The 19,551-nt window shown below is 40.8% G+C and overlaps 2 protein-coding genes across 7 annotated transcripts in view; one reads left to right on the forward strand and one right to left on the reverse strand.

Annotated features, from left to right (window-relative positions):
• ZFYVE28 (zinc finger FYVE-type containing 28) overlaps window positions 1-7,591 on the reverse strand; it is a 147,199-nt gene extending 139,608 nt beyond the window's left edge. For 2 of the 4 annotated variants that reach the window (XM_083861471.1, XM_083861470.1), the window contains exon 1: window positions 7,342-7,591. In XM_083861471.1, the coding sequence (XP_083717597.1) occupies window positions 7,342-7,380 (39 nt within the window). In that variant the 5' untranslated portion in view covers window positions 7,381-7,591. The remainder of the gene's footprint in view (window positions 1-7,341) is intronic. The other 2 variants (XM_083861469.1, XM_083861468.1) reach the window with 2 other exon arrangements.
• A 513-nt stretch (window positions 7,592-8,104) lies between these two features.
• The window catches only part of CFAP99 (cilia and flagella associated protein 99), a 53,255-nt gene continuing 41,808 nt past the window's right edge, over window positions 8,105-19,551 (forward strand). Inside the window, exons 1-2 of one of the 3 annotated variants that reach the window (XM_083862016.1) lie at window positions 8,105-8,285; window positions 10,930-11,057. In XM_083862016.1, coding sequence (XP_083718142.1) covers window positions 10,938-11,057 — 120 coding nt within the window. In that variant the 5' untranslated portion in view covers window positions 8,105-8,285; window positions 10,930-10,937. Of the gene's footprint in view, window positions 8,286-10,907; window positions 11,058-19,551 lie in introns of those variants that run through there. The other 2 variants (XM_083862014.1, XM_083862015.1) reach the window with 2 other exon arrangements.

Here is a 19,551-nt window from a genome sequence, read left to right on the forward strand (position 1 = left end):
ACCCCATCTTCTTCACCTGTCTCCTCCAGTTTCTTTTCCCCTATTTGCTTCCCTTTAGTTCATTCACCCAGAATGATGTACCCAGCACTGATGTGATGCCCTCTCTTACATTATTCATTCTAAATGACTTTCAAGTATTAGTAAAGACCCTAAAAGAGAAGAAAAACAAGCTTATGGCCTACCCAGACTGAGCAAAGTAGAGGCACAATTCAGTTCCCGTTGATCAGCTTTTCAGGGCATCTTATTCCCAAACAGTCTCAAAAGCAGTAACAGTGAGGGAGGGGAGGGTGGTGAATGTAGAGGGACCAGAGGAAGAGGCATCATCTATGGGATCAGAAAGGTCAAGAGGAATTGTCAGGCTAGAGGCCTAAATAATAATACAAAAAAGCCACTGACTACTGGAGTGACAAGCAGGAAAACCCTAAAGGCTGCAGGGTAGAACAGACAGACAGGATGTAGTAAGTTTGACCCACGTCATCAAAACAAATAAATAAGAGCAAGACTTTACAGTCACAGCAGCAAGGTGTGAATGAGCCAGGAATGTTTTATATTTAACTTATCTAAACATTCTATCTCTCAAAAACCCTCATTCTTTGTTACACCCTAAATCTAGACTTCCAGAAAATGCATAACAACTTTTGTCACTCACCTGTTTTCAAGCAGGAGCAGCTGACACTGCCCCAAAGGAAAACCGTATCCTGTTACCCTGAGCTGTCCACCAGAGCCGGGCTGAGTGCTTTGCTTTAGCTGACTTAGGGACAGCTCCAGTTTATAGGATTCAAGAGCCTCAGCTTGCACGGAATGCAGCAGTTCCCTTCCTGAATGCAAGCAGGGGACATATGGCCATTACACCAGTGATCCCAGTGTGCCATTTGAGATACAATAAATAGTTGGAATATTGCATACTTACAAGTTGACAACAAAGACCCAGCTGAGAACAGGTAAGACAGACTCAAATTTAGCATCATCCTCAGTAAAACAACCAAGCTGGAGAAACTTGCTCCTTCACATGCACTAAGAAGGTGGGTCAGTCTTCAAATGTGAACCAAATAAACACACACAGCCTTCAATTAATTTATTTTTAACACCATTATTTAAAAATAGTCTTACTGAATTAATTTAAGTCAATGTTGCCAGCACAACTGCCAGGAAACTAGATCATCATAACTATTAAAGCAGTTAAATGAAGCACAAAAACAGCACTTGGACTGTTTATTTTTCAGTTAATTCAGTAAGAAAATATTCTACTGTGGTCCAGTGCTGAGGATATTCTTAATGGGATTCTTTTGTCATTCCTCTAAAATAACCTAGGACAAATGCATTGTGATTTCTAAGGAGTAGCTTTTTCTAAATTCTGTTAAGTATCATCACATTGTGGGAGGAGAGCAACAGAATCTAAACATCCAAATCAAGTTTCCTAGAGAAACACCAGAAGATGGGTCTGCAGGACAAGGGACACATTAGGTCACACCACTGGCTGTTTGAAAAAGCCTCTAAAGAAAACGTTTACTTCACTGGAATCAAACACAGCTTTAAGCACTGAGACGCCAGCAACTATTACGAAGACCAGAAATATAAAACAATTGAAAAGTTATTATTCATTTAAAAGAAATAATTTCATGAGCTGTTGAATTGTAAGAGCACAATCTATAGCTCAAACTCCTATGCTGCAGACCATCAAATTTTTAAAAAGAGTCCAGAGGAAATACCAGTTTCCATTCATCTCTTCTTTGTCCCTAGGCACCTGTTACAGGACAGAGACAGAAATAACCACCAGACATCACACCAGGCTAGATGGATCTTTGATCTGACATATTATGATTCTGCTCACAGCAATCCACATCAAAAAATAATTTCACAAGGTACAAATACATTTCACATCAGAGTAATTAAAAACAAACAAGCAATTCTCTTAGACAATTGCAAAAGTGGCCTCCTTCCCTCTTCCAGCGACAGGTAAAACCAAGGCTAAGAAACAATATGACTGCAGGTAATTGTCTTGATTTAACTGCAGTGCTACAATACATCAGGAAAGAATTATTAGCTCCCACACTTGTGTTCAAACCACTAGATGGTGCTTCTAAAATGAAGCAATTCAATATGCAAAACCCTGAATAATGCATGATGATTTATAAGTTGCCTTCCTCTAGATTGTTATCAATAACACTGATTAATGTAGTTAAATAGCTGCAGCCTCTGATCAGAGAGGGGCAACAAGAATAATTACACAGATAAGTGAGATCAAAGAGCTGATCATTAAAACAGTGACTTTTCAAAAACCCAGTAACAGCTGTTTTCTCAAGTAAGAAAAACTCCTCAATCTTCTGTCTTGGAAAGTCATTAGCTGCTAATATAAATATTACATTAAATAATAAATTCTGTTCACAAACTGCTGTGCCCAAAGGTTTTGAATACTGTATGGCACCAGTCAAACGAAATTAAGTTATAAATAGTGTTTACCTGTTCTTTCATTGTTCACTGTAAGACATTTTTCCCAAGAATAAACTCACTCTAATTCTCTTCTGTGAACAGCAAACCTTTCACTTTTAAGATTTGGAAATCATAGCTAAAATAAGATGCTAGCTGCTTTCTGTCTATCACTGGGAAATCATCCTTCCTTTTTCATTCACTTCCCCAAAACACAGTATCAACAGCTGTTTGGCAATTCCAGCAGCTTTGTCCTTTTTCATTTCTGACCATTTCCATCCATTTAAATGCTGCTCAAAAAAATTCTCTCTCTTCTTGCATCTCATTCTACTGACCCACTTTTAAAAATGCTTTTTGCATTATGTTTAGCCCAGTTGGCTGTGTACTTTTTTACTATCTTCCATTCTTATAAGGAACTTCTATTCGTATTTAAAATCCCTTTTACTACTTACAATCTCTGCCTACAAAAAATGCTGCAAATATATTTCTTCTCTTACCATTAGAAAACCAAATCAGCTATTTCCTATTGTATTTCCCATCTACTTTTTGGAGTCAGCTCTGCCACTAAGCAACCCTTACAAGGAGAGAGATTACTCTTTATAAAGTTTTTGATGTTCAACATTCACCTAAGACCTTTTTTTTTTTTTTTTTTTTTTAACTCTTCTCCTTGTGCAAAGTAATAGAAAACCTCCTAGGGGTTATTTGCTATTTTTGAGTTTTGCCACTGCCTCTCACTTTTCTGCTTTAGGTGATTGCTCTAGATTTGCTGGCATACTCTCTTCATCTTACTTGCTTGTTCCAACACAGCCTTTTACTATCTATAAAGTTATGGGGGTTTGTTTAATTAGCATACATATCTACTGTTCCCAGTCCTTTAACAACTACTAGGAGCAACAATTACTACTAGCTACGGCTTACTTTCGTAGAAATATAGCTAAGAAGATCCTTAAAAAGGCACTATGCACAAACATAGAAACAAGCCTTCTCCAAGTACCTGCCACTCCACTTATCTCTAAACGCTATTTCTGATCACAGAGCACCACTGCAGACACACATTAACAGATACATCTTTAAGAGGTTCTTGTTATCTGTTAATCCAGCTGCAGAAAGTAATTATTGGATTTAAGAAACCCATGAACAGTATTTCAGAACAAACGCACGGGAAGAAAGTAACGACAATTGTCAGCATCTCAAGCACTCCAGGGGGAGAAGATGCAGAGCCTCAAGGGTGTGAGAGAGCTGTGCTGAGTACCCACTCCTCACCAAGTGTTCACTCCCAGCTACAAGACGGGTCATTCCTGCAAACCCACCTCACATTCCCATGGGAGTCAGACAGCTTTTTATTTAAAACAGGCACTGAGGGCACAGCTGAGCTTTGGTCAGACTTAGAGGAGAGGGGTGTTAAAAAACACACCTAACAAAACCTCCAGACAATGCATATTTTGTGAGCATCCTTTAACTGGGGCAAGGCATTCACAAAGCAATAGCTTTACTACCAACGACTATGAATTTTGACTGAATTACAGGAACGTAAGAAATTCTTTACCTTAACAGCTAGATTTACTATGTGAAAGAAGCTAAGAGCAAAAAACTTCAGAGATATAAACACCAAATAAGCAATATTTTAAAAATAAAAATATGGAAAAATAAATACACACTGAAGATGTTTCAGTCTGTTATGCTGAACAGATTAAAAACATTCAACTTGTGGTTAGAGACAGACTTTTTTTCCCATCATACACGAAACAGCTCTTTCAAAATATCAATAAACATGAGCACAATTCAAAGCAGGTACCCCTGTGAGCTAGTTACCCACGCATTTTTTAAGCAAGTCTCCAGATTCAAGCAGCAGCATTCACAGAAATTATTCTGAATTCTTTGGCTATCAAATGCACTGCACTTCTGCAAAACCAGTTCAGTTTCATATTTGTGCAGGACGCTCAGCTCTGCCTGGGAGCAGGTTCTGACCAGACACCTGTGGAATGTCCCAGCAGCAGAGGGTACAAGATAAGAAATTCCCTGAAGTGGCAGAGAACATTTCTATTATATCTGTGCATAGAGACAAGTATACTGGTTTAGAATGTATCGTTCTTTTGTCTCAGGAAGGTGGCCTGTGAAACCTGCAGTGTCCTGAGGAGGTCAAAGAGAGTGACTTGTTCCAGCGATGTGCTGCAATTCGGGAACATCACTGCTTCAAACCACCCATCTGCAAAAGTGTTCAGAAGCAAACACCAGCCTCCCCTCCAAACACTTAAAAACGCATTGAATCCACGGTCCCCGAAAACAAAACACATATTACAGACAACACTTTAAAAATTAAACAACAATCGATGTGGCACAGGAGGCTGGGAACAAAATCTTGTCTCTGCTCTGTCTCCAATACATCAGTTAAAAGTCTGCCTCCTAGCAGCTCTACAGATCACGTCATGCTATTTATTTCATTCTCTGGTTACCTCTACCACTGGCATTTGATCCAGTTTATAAAATCTGGCACATCAGCATACCTGAGGAACAGAGCTGGGCAGGAAGAGGACCCAGGGAAGTCGTGCTGTTCTCGTGACATGCTCACAACATTAGTCAAGTCTTTCCACTTCCTACACCCACATTTTCTCTCCCATTCTTGGTATGTTCAAACACATGCAGCAGTAACCAAGTAAATATCCTTGCCTCCATGCAGGTCCTGCATCTTGCAATAGTTGATTATTACCCTAAGAATTCTGTGATTCCACCTTGTTACGCACTCTGTTCTATTCCATTTCCTTGTCGCTACCATTTAAAAAAGATTAAGCTGAATTAATTTACATATTTTGGGGCTGTGTTTTTTCAGGGATGAATTATGAAATAGTTCCCCCAGGATTAAGCTAAACCATATATTCAGGTTTCAGAGCAGGCTGTACTATGAATTTTCTGCACCCTGATGTCATCCCACCCCTCACCTTCAAAAGTACCTCTGAATGGCCATCAAAGCTCTGGACCAAATGTCCAGTGCTATCAAAATCTGCTGCCATGCAGAGGTCCCATTATATGGCAGTAGGACCTGGAATACTTCAAAAGCAGCATTCCCCATCACTGGGAGTAGCAAAACCCAACTGATAAAATGCACCTGGCATCCATAGTACCCAACAGAGGGTTATAAGTAACATAAATCCTGAGAGGTGAGAGCCCCCATCAGAATAAATATCCAAGAAAGTCCTCTTCAAAACGGATTATATTCAAAACAGACCCTGGAACCCACTAACCTTACAGGAAGGAATTCTTGCAAATTCCTTTAAATAGAAAAGCAAGCAAGACAATCAGGAAAGGTAGTCTCTGTATGAGATCTTCTTCTCACCCTCTATAAAACAAGTGCTATTCGAACTTCTGTGTATTTAATGACACAATCTACACCCACTCAACAGGCACATCACCAAAAATGCCTTTTTCTGAAGCTCTAACAATTTGCCAGCAACCCATTCCAAATACCAAAACAAAAATGAGGTTGTAAGCTGCTGAAACTAAGAAAAACTGTTGGCAAAGGAGGTATAAATATACAACAAAAAGCAGTGGTGCAATAGGTGTTCCTGATTTATGAGGCCCAGTGTCATGCCACAGGCTTGAAAAGTTCCTTCACCCCAGAGAAGCCCCACAGAACTTAAGTGTTCATTGTTTGATACAGACCCTGAATGCCAAGCATACACCTTACAACAAAAACAGTATATCAAAATACAAGTTTTATCACAAAAGGATAAAATCTCCATTAGAAAAAAAGCCAATGTGAAGTTTGTTTTAAAAAATATTGACAAAACCTATACCCACAATGATTTCCTCTGCATTTAATATTAACGGTATTTCCTTTTTTCATTAACTATTCTTCCCTTAGTTTTTCCCTAGTATAAAACATACAAAAATAAGAAAAATCCAATGAAAGTTATCTCTAACTTGTTGCTGTATTTTTCAGTTACTAAATCTGTACATTATCTTCCTTGGAGCTATTAGCAGCAATATCTGACAATAATGTGCTCTCCAGCAGTACTCGAAGACTTATGACTACATGTAAAATCCATAAAGCATAATATGAACTTTTATTTTGCAGCATCACCTCGGACTTTTTTTTTTTTTTCTTTTTTTTTTCCCCACTGCAACACGCTGGCCATAATTCAGCCAAAAGAACTGAGTACATGGAAGGTTTACAAACTGAGATTCGATACTATTACTGACAGGAAAAAACGACTGATAGTGATCAAGAGGAATCAAAATTAAATCAGATTCTTCAGGAAGTGAGTAACTATTCTGACTGCTGTAATGCCTGGACAAGAAAAAGATGCTATAGACGTTCAAAACCAGTAATGCCCTTGATTTACGATCCGAACATCACTCGCCAGACAAGATCACTCTGCAGACAGTTGTTACTTAACTCGTGCCAGAAAAAAGATAATTTCGTTGCAAAGCAAACTGCGATTCCTGGATTCCTTCCAAGGTTTTCAAAGCGAGACGGGCACAAAACACGCACCTACAGAGCACCTCCCAATGAATCCCCTAACTCAGGAAGTTTCCAGGTGCTCACACACGGCGTTAGCAGCACAGCGGGAGCGCGGAGCATCCCCCGGTCGGGGCTCGGCGGCGGCCCCGGGAGCGGTGCCGGGAGCGGTACCGGGCCGGGCTCGGCACGGCGGGGCCCCTCCGCAGAGCCCCGAGCCCGGCCCGGAGCGGCCCCGCGGCTCCCGCGCTGCTTTGTCATCCCCCGCCGCAGCGGGCGCCGCGCTCCGCCACACCGGAGCCTCTCCCGCCTCCGGGACCCGCTCCGGGAGCGCCCCCCGCCCGCCGAGCGACCCGGGACCCGCCGGGAGCCGCCGGGAACCGCGTCCCGACTTCACCCGCGGGCTGACGGTGGCCCCGGGCAGCGGCGCCGGGCGGCGGCGACTCCTCGCAACTTGCCTTGGGTTTGTAGAGCCACTTTCTGAACCTGTTCATCATCACCGCGGCCGCCGACACCGCGCTGCCGCCGCTCCACGGGGGCTGCCGGCTCCCCGCCCGTGCCGCTCAGAGGACCGAAGCGAGCCGTGCCCCTGGCCGGGAGGCTCCGCCGGGCCGTGTTCTCCTCCCGCTCCGCCGGGCCGTGTTCTCCTCCCCGGCGCGGCCGCGGGCGCTCCCCTCAGCGCAGGGACCGTCCGGCGGCTCCGCGCGCTCCGCGCCGCCTCGACCGCCCCCAAAACATTGCGCGGCCGGCGGCAGCGCCACTCCACCGCGCATGCGCGACACCGCCCCCGCGCCCTCCCCTCCCCACCCAATCGGGGGGTGGCCTGGGGCGGGGCCGCGCTGTCGCCCCGCCCACCTGGTTGCTCATTTGCGTAACACGCGGAGGGGGCGGGGAGACTGCGTGCCGCGCCGGCCACGCCCCACGGACCGCCTTGTTGCAGTGGATGCCGGGAGTTGTAGTTTTTCGCTGGCCGCGTTGCGCGCTTCCGCTCGGGGATCGCGGCCCTACCTGCGCCCGCCAGCGCTGCCCGTGCTCCAGCAACCGGCGGGTCGCCCACCGCTGGCTGCCCGTGAGCGGAAACACCGCGGGGGCGAGGAACTAGCTCCTTGGCAACGGCAGCAAACAACCGCCGCCATCTTGTTTCTCCGCCCGTGTAGTTCCGGGTCCCTGGTCGCGCCGTTTCGTACCACTGAGGCGGGCTCACTGCAGGACTACAGCTCCCAGCAGCCCTCGCGCTCTCTGGCAACGGCGCGCGCGGAGTGCCTGCGGCTGCAGGGACCGCGCCGGGACACGGAGGGGACGCGCCCGGGGGACAGTCAGGAACAAGCAGCCAGGGACGGGACCGGGAGCGGCGGGGACAGCCGGGGACGGGCCGGGAGCGGCCTGCAAGGCAGACGTGGCCGTACGTGACAGCTCCGGAAAGAAAGCCGGGTGCAATTCCCGATGCGTGAAACGGGCGGGTGCCCTGGGCAGGCTCGGGACTCCTTCGTTCCCGTATTTTCATACAGTCATAGAATCACAGAATGGTTTGGGTTGGAAGGAGCCTTGAAGTTTATCTATTTCCAACCCCCCTGCCATGGGCAGGGACACCTTCCCCTATCCCAGTTTGCTCCAGGCCCCGTCCAGCCCGGCCTTGAGCACCGCCAGGGACCCAGGGGCAGCCTCAGCTTCTGTGGGCACCCTGTGCCAGGGCCTCACCACCTCACAGGGAACAATTTCTGCCTAATATCAAATCTAAACCTACCCTCTGTCAGTGTTTGTATTTATTAGATGTTTATAAGTGCAATAAAATCAAGAGGGCCTCTGTTACACTGGGTTGGTGGGCTTTGCTCCCTGGAATTTTGGGCAAGTAGCCAGCCTTGGTGTCCATTTGCTAACCCAGCTCATAAACATAATACAACTTATTTGCAGAAGGTGTTGTACAATAAGTATCTAATTGTAAAGTTCTAAAAGATAAAAAAATACAGTGTCATGTTAAAGAAAACACTTGCAGTAGGTATGCAAAGCATTAAAATACATGAAAATTAAAATTAAGATCATCAAAGTGAACATTTTTCATCTGATCTGTCTGAATTTTGCAAGGAGGCTTAGCTCAGCTCTTTTTAAGAAGGACAGTTTTCATTGGAGGAAATGCAATCACAGTCTTTCTAGGCCAGGAATCTACGAGGAGATCTAAAACCTGAAAGGACCTTTCAGGTCATTGAAACCAATTCCTGCAATTGTGGCCACTCTTATCCTGTGTAATTGCTTTCAAAGTATCTCCAAGTTCCACCATCAAATAAGGCTAAGTCAGGTTCTCACCTCCTTTAACTGAAATCTACAGCTGACAATGGAAGAAATTTTTTGCCATTTTATACATTGTATCAAATTATATCATTTTTATACGTAACAACTGGAGTAGTTTTCTAATTGGCTGTGTGGAAATAAGGGTGCATATCATACCAAAAGCATTTTATTCCTGATGTGTATGGTTTAAAACATTGACAATAATAATAGCAGCTTCTTTAGTTAGAAATGGGGTTCTTTCTATTAAGAACCCCTGTATGTTCAGAGATCTGAAGGCATTACTACACATTTTAGTTTTCACATTCCAGTTTTTGGGTTTAATGATTGCCATTTGGGGGGAGGGGTGGATATCAGAGCGTGAGAGCTCAAATTTCTTACTGGTATGCCAGAAAAAAAGCATTTGTTACTGTAGAGCTGTTGGAGCCTGAATTATGACTCAGTCTGAAGTACAGAGATTTTTCTCTCCCACTTATCCAAAATCCCTTGTGAGTGTAAGAACTTTGGCAGGTTCTCACCTGAGAAACAAATGATTCTCAGAGGAGTGGAGGAACAATGATTCCCTTGCACAGTGATGCCTCTTTCTGTATTTGCCATCCCTTGTAATGATCCAACCCTTTTTTGCTGAATTTTTTTTTTTTTTTAATTTGGACATTTTGTCTTGGTCTTAACAGGTACCTAAATGGCTCAATTGAACATAATCAGAGGCAAACTTTTTTTTCAGTGCTATGAGATTAGACAATTATTGAGTAAGATGGTACTGAAAAGCAGAGTACAATACCACTGTGTCTGGAAGTGTTATAATATTTAAAAGCAAGAAATGCATTATGTTTATCACAGTGGAAATGAGTCATCTGGATCAGGAATCCTTTTCTGACATCAAAATATGATGATATATAAAATACAAGAACTATTTTCAAAAATATAAAATACAAGAACTATTTTCAAAAATACATTTTTATTTTCATGAAAAGTTACTTTTGTGCTCATATTTTTTTCCCATTGCTAAACCAGATTAATGACTTTCAGGCCTGATAATTGCTGTCATTGGTCTTTCATACACACAACATGTGTGTGTAGGAACAAATGCATTATAGTTCTTGTCATCTGAACATTAAAATTGAGGTAACAAGTCCTACACATTCTCAGACATATGGGTAAAACTTCATTTGAGACAGACAAAATCCAGTCATTTCACAACCAAAGCATCAAACATAAATACTCAGCTGCTGTGCCTTCAGAAATCTTGGCAGTGGCCACTGAAGTGCTGTGGTCATGGCCCAGCCTGCTGACCAACAGTCATTGCTTCTTTATAATTCCTCTCTGTTCCTGTTCTTTTGTTGCTTTTGACAAACAGGCTGCTGACAGCAACATGTGATGAGATTTAAGACTAAAATTTTGCTGTCTGGTGCATCTCACTGGGAAAAGCAGTGTGTTAAATAGGACCTGTATGCACACAGGCACAGGCTGTGCTTTTCTCTAGATTATCTTTTATTTTATTTTTTTCAAATAACCTGGTGCAGTAACCATTTATCCTTAAGCTATTTTAAGATATTTACAATATGTAATTATGTCTTCTATTTTCTTTATATTTTTACTGTATTTTCCTTTCTCCTGTCATCTGTAGTAACTGTGATTTTGAAAGCTTGACCTAAATGTTCTCTTCTTCATTACTGCACTGTAACTTCTGTATGAGCCTATCACCATCCATTATGCCACAACTGAAGGAGGCATGAAAAAGTAATGATTTTCTGTATTTATAGGATTCTCCATGGTGAAGATGGTCAGCCACAGAGAACTTATTGCACTAATAGTGCAGCACCTTAACAAGTTTAACCCTGAAATTCAGAGCCTGGAGGATTTCTTGAATGAATCAGCTACAATGCTGCAGGTATATTAAGTTCTGTTTGATCGTACACAGTTTATTTTGTTACTGTGTGATTTTAAATGCAAAGGTGTCTGTTCTCTAACATGTTGTTGTAACTTCCATTGATTTCCCGTACAGTATATTTTTCATTTCCTTTTCATGAGAAAAGTCCAGATTTCTTATGGTTATCACCAGAAAACAAGGCAGTAAAGATCAGAGGGGTGGAAAAACTGCTTGGATGGCAACAAGAGGGGAAGAGGAAAAAAAAAAAGAAAGAAACAACCTTCTAAAATTGATGAGATTGTGATAGGGAAAACTTCTGTTCCAGTTCAGACTAAGCCGTTTTGTAGATTCTTATTCCTTTCTTTTTTCCAAGCAGAAGTTTTTGACAGCACCATCCATTTGTATGTACAAATGCAGTTCAGAAGCTGAGTCACAGGAATCAGGTATTCTTGCTTTGAGGACATAAGTGACCACCAGAACAGTGGGATAGAATGACAGTGACAATAAATCAGCCAGCAGATTATAATTTAATACTGCAAGTAACCAGACCATGCTTTTCCAATTTGTGTCTGTTCTGGCTAAAGCAGTTCCCATCCTTTCCTGACCATATCTGTCACCTCTTTCCCATCTCTTTGTCCTCAGTGTCACCCTGACTTGTGCTGAGGCAGCTACTGGATTGAATCAGCTTCAGCAAATCACTAAGGGAAGACAGTAATATTGTTTAGACTGCTATTGTCTGTGTGTGCCATGTGTTATCAAATGGCATTGTTGGAGCTCTGATTCCACACTGCAATGTGGCTCCAGAGCTCCTTTCCCCTTCTGACAATAAGGTATAAACCACTGCTGTTTCAGTCAGATAGTCTTTTGCATTGATTTTGCATAAATACAAATGACTAAAAGAATATAAAACCATGGAGGTGTGATAAGAAAGCCAGGGGCTGACGAGGGGCTTCACACCCATTCCTTGAGTGCTTCCCTTCTCTAACAGTTGCCACTCAGGCCCCTTCTTTCCTACCCTGCCCTCCTGCCTTATAGTACTGGCATAACTCTTTGTGCATTCATACCCTGGATTACATCAGGGAACTGATCCAGTTTCAAAATAATGATTTTTTTTCACTGGGCAGAGAGCAGGTAAATTCATATAGCACTGCTGCCAAAATAAATACTTATAAAAATGAGTCTTCAGATCATTGTTCTTCTCAGCCCAGGCAAGGTGATACAAAGACAAAAGAAGCAGTAACTCTGTTAGAGAAATAGGAATCTAAAGTTTCATAATAAACCCTTCAGAAGGGGAAGGACAGGGAGGCTAGCTAAGGCCAAAGGTAAGGCCAGAATCTCTCTCTGGGTTAGTTTCATGTCACCTACTACATAGGATTTATCAAAGAAAGTAAAAAATAAGACTTGTGTTTATATAAAATTCAGCTTTGTTTCTGCACCAAATGGTACTGAATTCATCATGAAAAATTCACTTACTTCTTTATTTTCTGTTTCACGATCCTAAAAATATTGTAGCATTTTTGTACACATGATTTCCAGGCTTGAAAACTTACCAATTATCCAATATTAACTAACCCATGCAGAAACTTCCTTCAGTTTGTATCCTGATTAACACCCTGGCTCTAAATCACAGACTGGATTCATACCTGTTTGTCTCATGCCTGCAGCATGACAAATAACAAACCTTCCATTGTCTACTGACCAGAAAAATATCAGGAGAGTCAGATTCCAAGAGACCAAATCGAAGTAATTACAAGACACAGCTCTATATTTATTTTTTTTGCTGACTTAGTGCAGTATATCACATTGGACTTCTCTACAAGCCTTCTATTCTTTTAAACTCTTTTAATAGTTTTCCATCCTCTTACAGTGCATTCAGATGTTAGCACTGTTTTATTCATAATATATATCTTTATTGTATTTGGATGGTTTGGAGTTTTTATGTCTTCTAATGGGATACCTGAGGTCTTGTTTAGTTCTTTGACAACTTGTTGATGGCCTCCATGAAATATCCTCCTTAGCCTATTGTTTCCCTGTCTGGGTATGTTCCTGGGCATAGCAACAATTTTGGGCTAGATTATTTCCCTCAAAATAAAAACACACAGGTCATTCCAGAAAATGTTCAAGGGAGTTCATTCAGCATCCCACTGGCAGAGGCTGCAGGAGCCACTGTGATGCCAGTCTTGTCAAGTGCCAGATCCTCAAAATAAGTGCCACTGACAGCCACACATTGTCACCTAAACTGCCAGGAGCCAAGGACATTTTGCAGAGCAAAACCTCTGTCAGAATAAAGTAGATTTTAAGAGCAATATAAGTATATGTAGGAAACAAAATTACTTCTTTGGAAATCTAATAAAGGAAGTGAAGAGATGAGCATCCTTGGCTGATCAGAAATGGGGAAGACATCAGTAAAGAGTAAGAAATGAAATGCAGAATGGAACTGAGTTGTGAAGCATCTTGACAGGCAGCTTTAGTTTTATGTGCTAGAATCAACTGTGAGATGGTAGGTGGAGTAAGTGGGTCAAATCAATGGACTAGCAGGATGAACTTAACAGTAGCATTCCAGATGGTTGGTTTCCTAAGATGGGGTTGGTTAAACCCACGAAAGAGACACTTATTTCAATAAAGTAGAAAATTCTGAGACACTACCTTAGATTTTTAGCTATGAAGTGATAGGAAAATACTATTTGAAATGTACTGTTCAAAAAGAGTGAAGAAAATGTGCACATAAACTAGTGATGATATCCTGGGGAGTAATCTGAAAAATGACCTCTGGAGTTATGAAAAATGACCTCTGGAAAATCTGAAAAATCAGATGACCTCTGGAGTCATGAAAAATGACCTCTGGAGTTATGGGCTTGACTGAAAGGCAGGGTGGCAACAGAACCAATAGCTGAGGAAAGGAGTAGCATGAGAGCACTGAAGCTTTGTCATTGCACTGTTGAAATTAAACTGACAATAACGAGAAGGAAATGTCACAGAGAGAGGTCAGCATCCTAGACTGAAGTTTAGGGTTCTTATTGGTGTACATGATAAATGGGAATATGTTATGAAAGGAAGTTGGATGCAGTGCTACAGGAGGGAGTGTGGAAGGCACAATCTGTCTTGATCCAAATATCCCTGTCAGCCATTTACCAGTGGCATGAGACCATTCTTGTGGGAATCCCTGCAAATTAAAGCAGTAAAAATAGCCGGTGAACTGAGGCACAGGAAAAGAAGTGAAAGTGGGCAAACAATTATATTTTAAAATGAAGGACTTTACATTATTAATGTATGAAAAAAAGAAAGGCAAGAAATAAATCAGGTTGAAACCATCAGGTTGAAAATATACTTGCTCTGCAAATGATAGTAAGAAGGAATTCATAGATTTCCATATTGTATCTTTTACTAAATATACAGTCAGTCATTGTTGAATATTCTGATCAAAATTCAGCAAGTTTCTTTTGGTTTCACTCTGCTCCTGCAAAGGTGACAACAGTTCAGAGCATAGTCAATCTTCAGCAAGATTTTATTTTTAATTTCTAGATGCATATAACGTTACATAAATAATTAAAAGTCAAAATATGTGATTATGTGAAATTGTATATTTTGTTCTTTCACAAGGACTGTGTAGAAATTTTAATATTTTGACAGTGCTCAATGGCTCTACTGTAGAGGTTTGGAATACTCTGCTAGCCAAATATTGAGTGGATGGCAGAGAAGGATAAACTGAGTTCTGTTCTATGCTCCATCATTTTTCTATCCCTGTCCTTTCTCTTGCCCTCAGGTTTACTTGCCCAGGTCTCTTTATTTAACCTGTCCCAGTTCCATCTCTTCAAGTGGTTGATTCCAGTACTATTGTCCCTGTGCAGCAAGTCCTGCTCACCTCTTTGGTATTGTTCTACTCACTTCAAAGTTCTTGCACATTCAGTTCCAATCTCTACTGTACCCAAATCAAATGAAAAAATCTCTCTCTCATTCTCTCTCTCTCTCTCTCTCTCTCTCCAAACTGGAGCCCACAAGAGGCAGATGCCACAGAGAAGATGGGTGAGACAGGCTCTCTTCTACCAGTTTGAGCTCCCAGACTGACTCAGCATGGCTTATCCCAGGCTCACCCTGCATTGTAGTGAAAGCTCTGCTTGCCCTGGACTGGGCATGGTAAGGGCACAGAATCTTCAGGGGAGTTCACTGCTACAGTTTAAATTTACACAAAACACATGCACATGGCTATTTTTCACTTGGCAAAATGTGCATGGGTTTTCCTAAGAAAACAAAAAAGGCCAAAATTTGTAAGGCACTGCTGACTCCCGTGTGCCACTTTGAAATACGTCCCCAGCTGTTACTCTGCATTTCGTTTGAAACAACTTAATATTTTCAATTTTTTCCAGGTAAAAACCTGAGAAATTGACAACTTCCTGTCAAAAATCAGTTACATGTATGATCACGTGAGCTGCTCCCAACTTGTTCCTCTCAAATAACATAGGAGGTTATCCATTAACTTCAGCAGAAGCAGAATTAAACTCTTGATTATTACTATTTTAACTTTTTAATGCATCTTTATAATTTTATTCAAATATCAGTGTTCCACCTGAGCATATTCTCTCAGTGTAGGAAATTTTATTTCAAGCTTTGAGACAGAAATGCCTTTGGAAAACATTTGGCTGTACAGTCTGCTTCTGAGTATATTCCAGAGGGACTGCCCAAAGTCAGAAGCATTACCCTGTACATACCTTGGTGTACAGGAGAAAAGGAGTTTATTTGCAGGGAATGATGGCATTAGATTCTGCTCTCCAGTGGTATGTTTTTTCCTAGATGTATGTGAGCTTTAGCCTTACACAGCCCATACAGCAGCAATGGTTCCACACCTAATCCCTGTGTGGTGCTTTGAAAAAGCACCCATCTTTCCCTGCATTTTTGTAATTGAGGTAGATCAAGCAGATACCACATCAGATAATCACTGGGATACATTTTTCACTCAGTGCACTTTGCAGGCACTCAATGTTTCAATGTACAAATAGAAAATCAGAAAATCAGTGCTAAAAAAAAAGAAAGTGAGTTAAAGAAAGGTAAACTATTACTGGGACAGTACTTCAGGTCTGTCTGAACCACTGTATATATAAAGATATGATGTTCTTCTGGTGTGATGGAAATGAATAAACAAATTGCTGAGTGCCAGATAGCTGTCAGTGTTTAAAACCAAGGTGTCAAGGGAGAGCATGAGCTCCACAAGGCCACTCGTGGAGCAAGAAAGACACATTCAAATCTCAGTTTCTATCTCCCAGCTCCTAGTTCAGGCTTTTGTATAAAAGTGGAGTTAGGAAAATTCACTGATTATAAGCCTCTTGTTTTAGAGAAAAAGATAGAAAATATGGAAGGATTTTAAATTATTGAATAATGGGAGATTATTAACACCATTTGCTCTAATTAGAATGTTATGATCAAAATCAGTCTAGAGGTGTTAAACTCCATATATTTTGTTTCTGCAGTATGTAAACTTTACATCATAAAAGGGATTTCTGTTTATTGTTCTCAGTGAGTGATCAGACTTTATGTTCTTCCAGGAACTTTGAGTTGTAATTTAGTTATTTACAGTCTTCGTGTTTATTGTAGTGTAATTTACAATGTTTATGACATAATATTGGACTTGTTTTTCACTGCAAATGTTTTCAATAAAACCACAGATTAATTAGCAATATGATGGATGATTCCTAATTGTCACTAGATGGACAGAAAAAAACCTGTCAGGCTGAGAATCGAGAAAAGAAAGAGTTTATTTTGGTTTGGGGTTTAAATAGGGTTTGGACTTGGACCAGAGACTAGGGGATGAGGTTGACACCTCTCTGACCCCACTGGTCAAGCCAGAAGTCCATCACAGAGAGGAATGTGAAAACAATCTACTTTGTTTATGTTATAATGCATGAGAACACTCCAGTCCAAGAATAAAAACATCAGAAGGCTGAAAAATCAGGGCGACACATAATTGCAACAAACAAGCCCTCACCTTCAATCACAAAGAATCGTAATTTTCCCTCAAACCTCCTAAAAACAAGTAAGTCCAGTTAAATGGTTTTGCTTCAATATTGTGACCTTGGTATTAAAACAGAATTCAGTTTGAATTATCCTGAATAACACATTAGCTTAAAATAATTCCTAAGTCTGTCTCAGATCTTTAAATTATTATATATTCACATTCAAATACATCTGTTCCTATTGTTCTTCATTTGAATGGCCAGATTACTTCTCCTTGTTTATCTTCCTAAATGCTTTTTAATGTTCCTTTTATCAGACGATGCTGTCCAGATAATATTTTCATTCTTGTGTACTAAACCCCCTTCTTTTTATTAAGAATTCTTCACTTAATCTATCAAAAATGATCCATATCCAAAGGTGATCTTTCATCCAGTGCATGTTATATATAAGGGTATCATTTCATCAGACCTTTTATAGAAATGGACTGCATCTGTTCATTTTGAAAATAGATTAAATTTTATACCTAACCGAAGCATCTCAGGTATTGTTCTTCCTTGTGACTGTTAGAATCAAACTCTGGCAATGATAACAAGAGACAGATTTTAACACAAGACTTACCATGCAATGTTTGTGCCTTTCTCTATGCAAATAACTCACTTTCTTTTCAGTGGAATTATCTGCTTCAATCAGTGTTGCAGGATCAGACCCATCGTATTGACCTTCCTACATACATGCCAGCTACAGAAAAGCTTATTTCTGTAAAACCAGAACTGCCACCCCAAATTCACTTTTCTGCTCCTTTATCCCTCTCATGCTGATAGCAAGATAAGTCTGTTTATGAGCTTCCCATTTCACAAGAACATGGTGTGATTTGGCACAACTCTTCATAGTTCTTATTTGTGCTGGTTCAGCTGTTTCTCACACATGCCCACTCAACTAACTGATTTTACTCAGTTGGGAGTAAAATCCTCAAAATGTCAAAAGTCATAGCTTTAAATATAAAGACAATGTAATGCAAGAATGATAGATTTGGTGAAAAAAAATCCTACTAAATTATAGAATTCTATTTTGTATTTTTAGTTACTAACATAATTGCAGATTAGGATCTTTTCAAGGAAATTATGGAATTTCTGCATTTTTCTGGGATTTAATATTAATTACAAGGGAAAATAATGTTCACTGTTCCTCTTAGTAAGCATTGGTCAGCAGCATTGGCTGCTGAAGATGGAAAATACTAGGTTGTGACTCCCACATAGACTGTGAATAGTAGAAGCAGGATATTTTCCTACTTATATCCAAAGATCCCAGGGGTTTTTTTCCCACTGACTTCAGAGAGAAAGAAGACTGGGTTCTGTGACGTCAGTAGGAATATTTTCTTTCATTTTCACAGCATTTTGATTAGACCCTTGGAGAGGACTAGCACTGATAACTGAAGCACTCTAAACTAATCAGACTGTATCTGCAAAATGTGCACGTTCTTCCTAGAAGAAGACAAGTTCACTACATACTATTGCACAGTTCTCTCAGGAGGTGAAAGCTATTTTATCTTTTCATCAAATATTATCTTCTTTCTAAAATATTTGTTTCACCTAAATTATATCCATAGCCTGAGAAGTCTCAAACAGAGCACAGCTGATATTTCTTTCCTTTTTTCTCTCCATTTCTGATCTCTCTGGCCCCTCCAAACAGGTCCCACTGTAACCAGCCTTATTATGATAGACTCACGGTGGAAAAGCTTCCCTTTTGCAGATATTTCTCCATTAAATTAATCCTATTCCTTGTACTAACCCATGCTGGAAGTTGTTTGTGTTCAAACCTCTTCTTACCCAGTCTCCTTGAGGAAACTTGACTGTTTCCCAACTGTGTGTCAGAGAGCAGGAGAAATACGTCCATGGAAGCAGGCTACAGGTATTAGAGTTTTCCCAAAAGGGGGAGGCAACACCAATCAGCATGTTATTGGACAAGAATCACATTTTTTTCCCAGGACTATTCAGGATAAATTCAGACAGAATGAGGGTTTTTTTACAACTTAAACACTTAGTAATCAGAAAAAGCTAGAATTTAATGCCATAGAGGAAACACTGTCAGATATTTGTACCTGTTCAAGATCTGTTTTGTCTTCCGATATTTTTAATATTCAAAGAACAGAAGATGATCACTGCATGTGTTACTTTCAGCTGTAAATTATCTGGCCTTCCTTATGCTGAAGAACTCACACATACTTGCAAACTTCGCTAACTGCTAATTGTTTCGGAGAAATACGTGATTAAAGTGTATTTAAAAAGGTAAAAAGTTGCTCTGATGGACAGAATAAATGCTCACAAATTAGCGTTTATTAATTCTTGTTAGCACCGATGACTTAGTGTGTTGCCTGGGGCAAATCTCTTACCTGCTCCATGCCATAGTTCCTGCATGTAAAAAATTATATTAGCCAAAAGCAATCTCATTAAATACAATTAATGCTAGAAAAGTGTTGTAAAAACCTCATACAAAAGGTGTTATAAACATATAATCTGTCATACTGTACCATTTCAGGATCACTTGACCCACTCTGAAATACATCCCACTG

Source organism: Zosterops lateralis (genome assembly GCF_965231275.1).
Source record: "Zosterops lateralis genome assembly, chromosome: 5".
NCBI classification, from domain to species: domain Eukaryota; kingdom Metazoa; phylum Chordata; class Aves; order Passeriformes; family Zosteropidae; genus Zosterops; species Zosterops lateralis.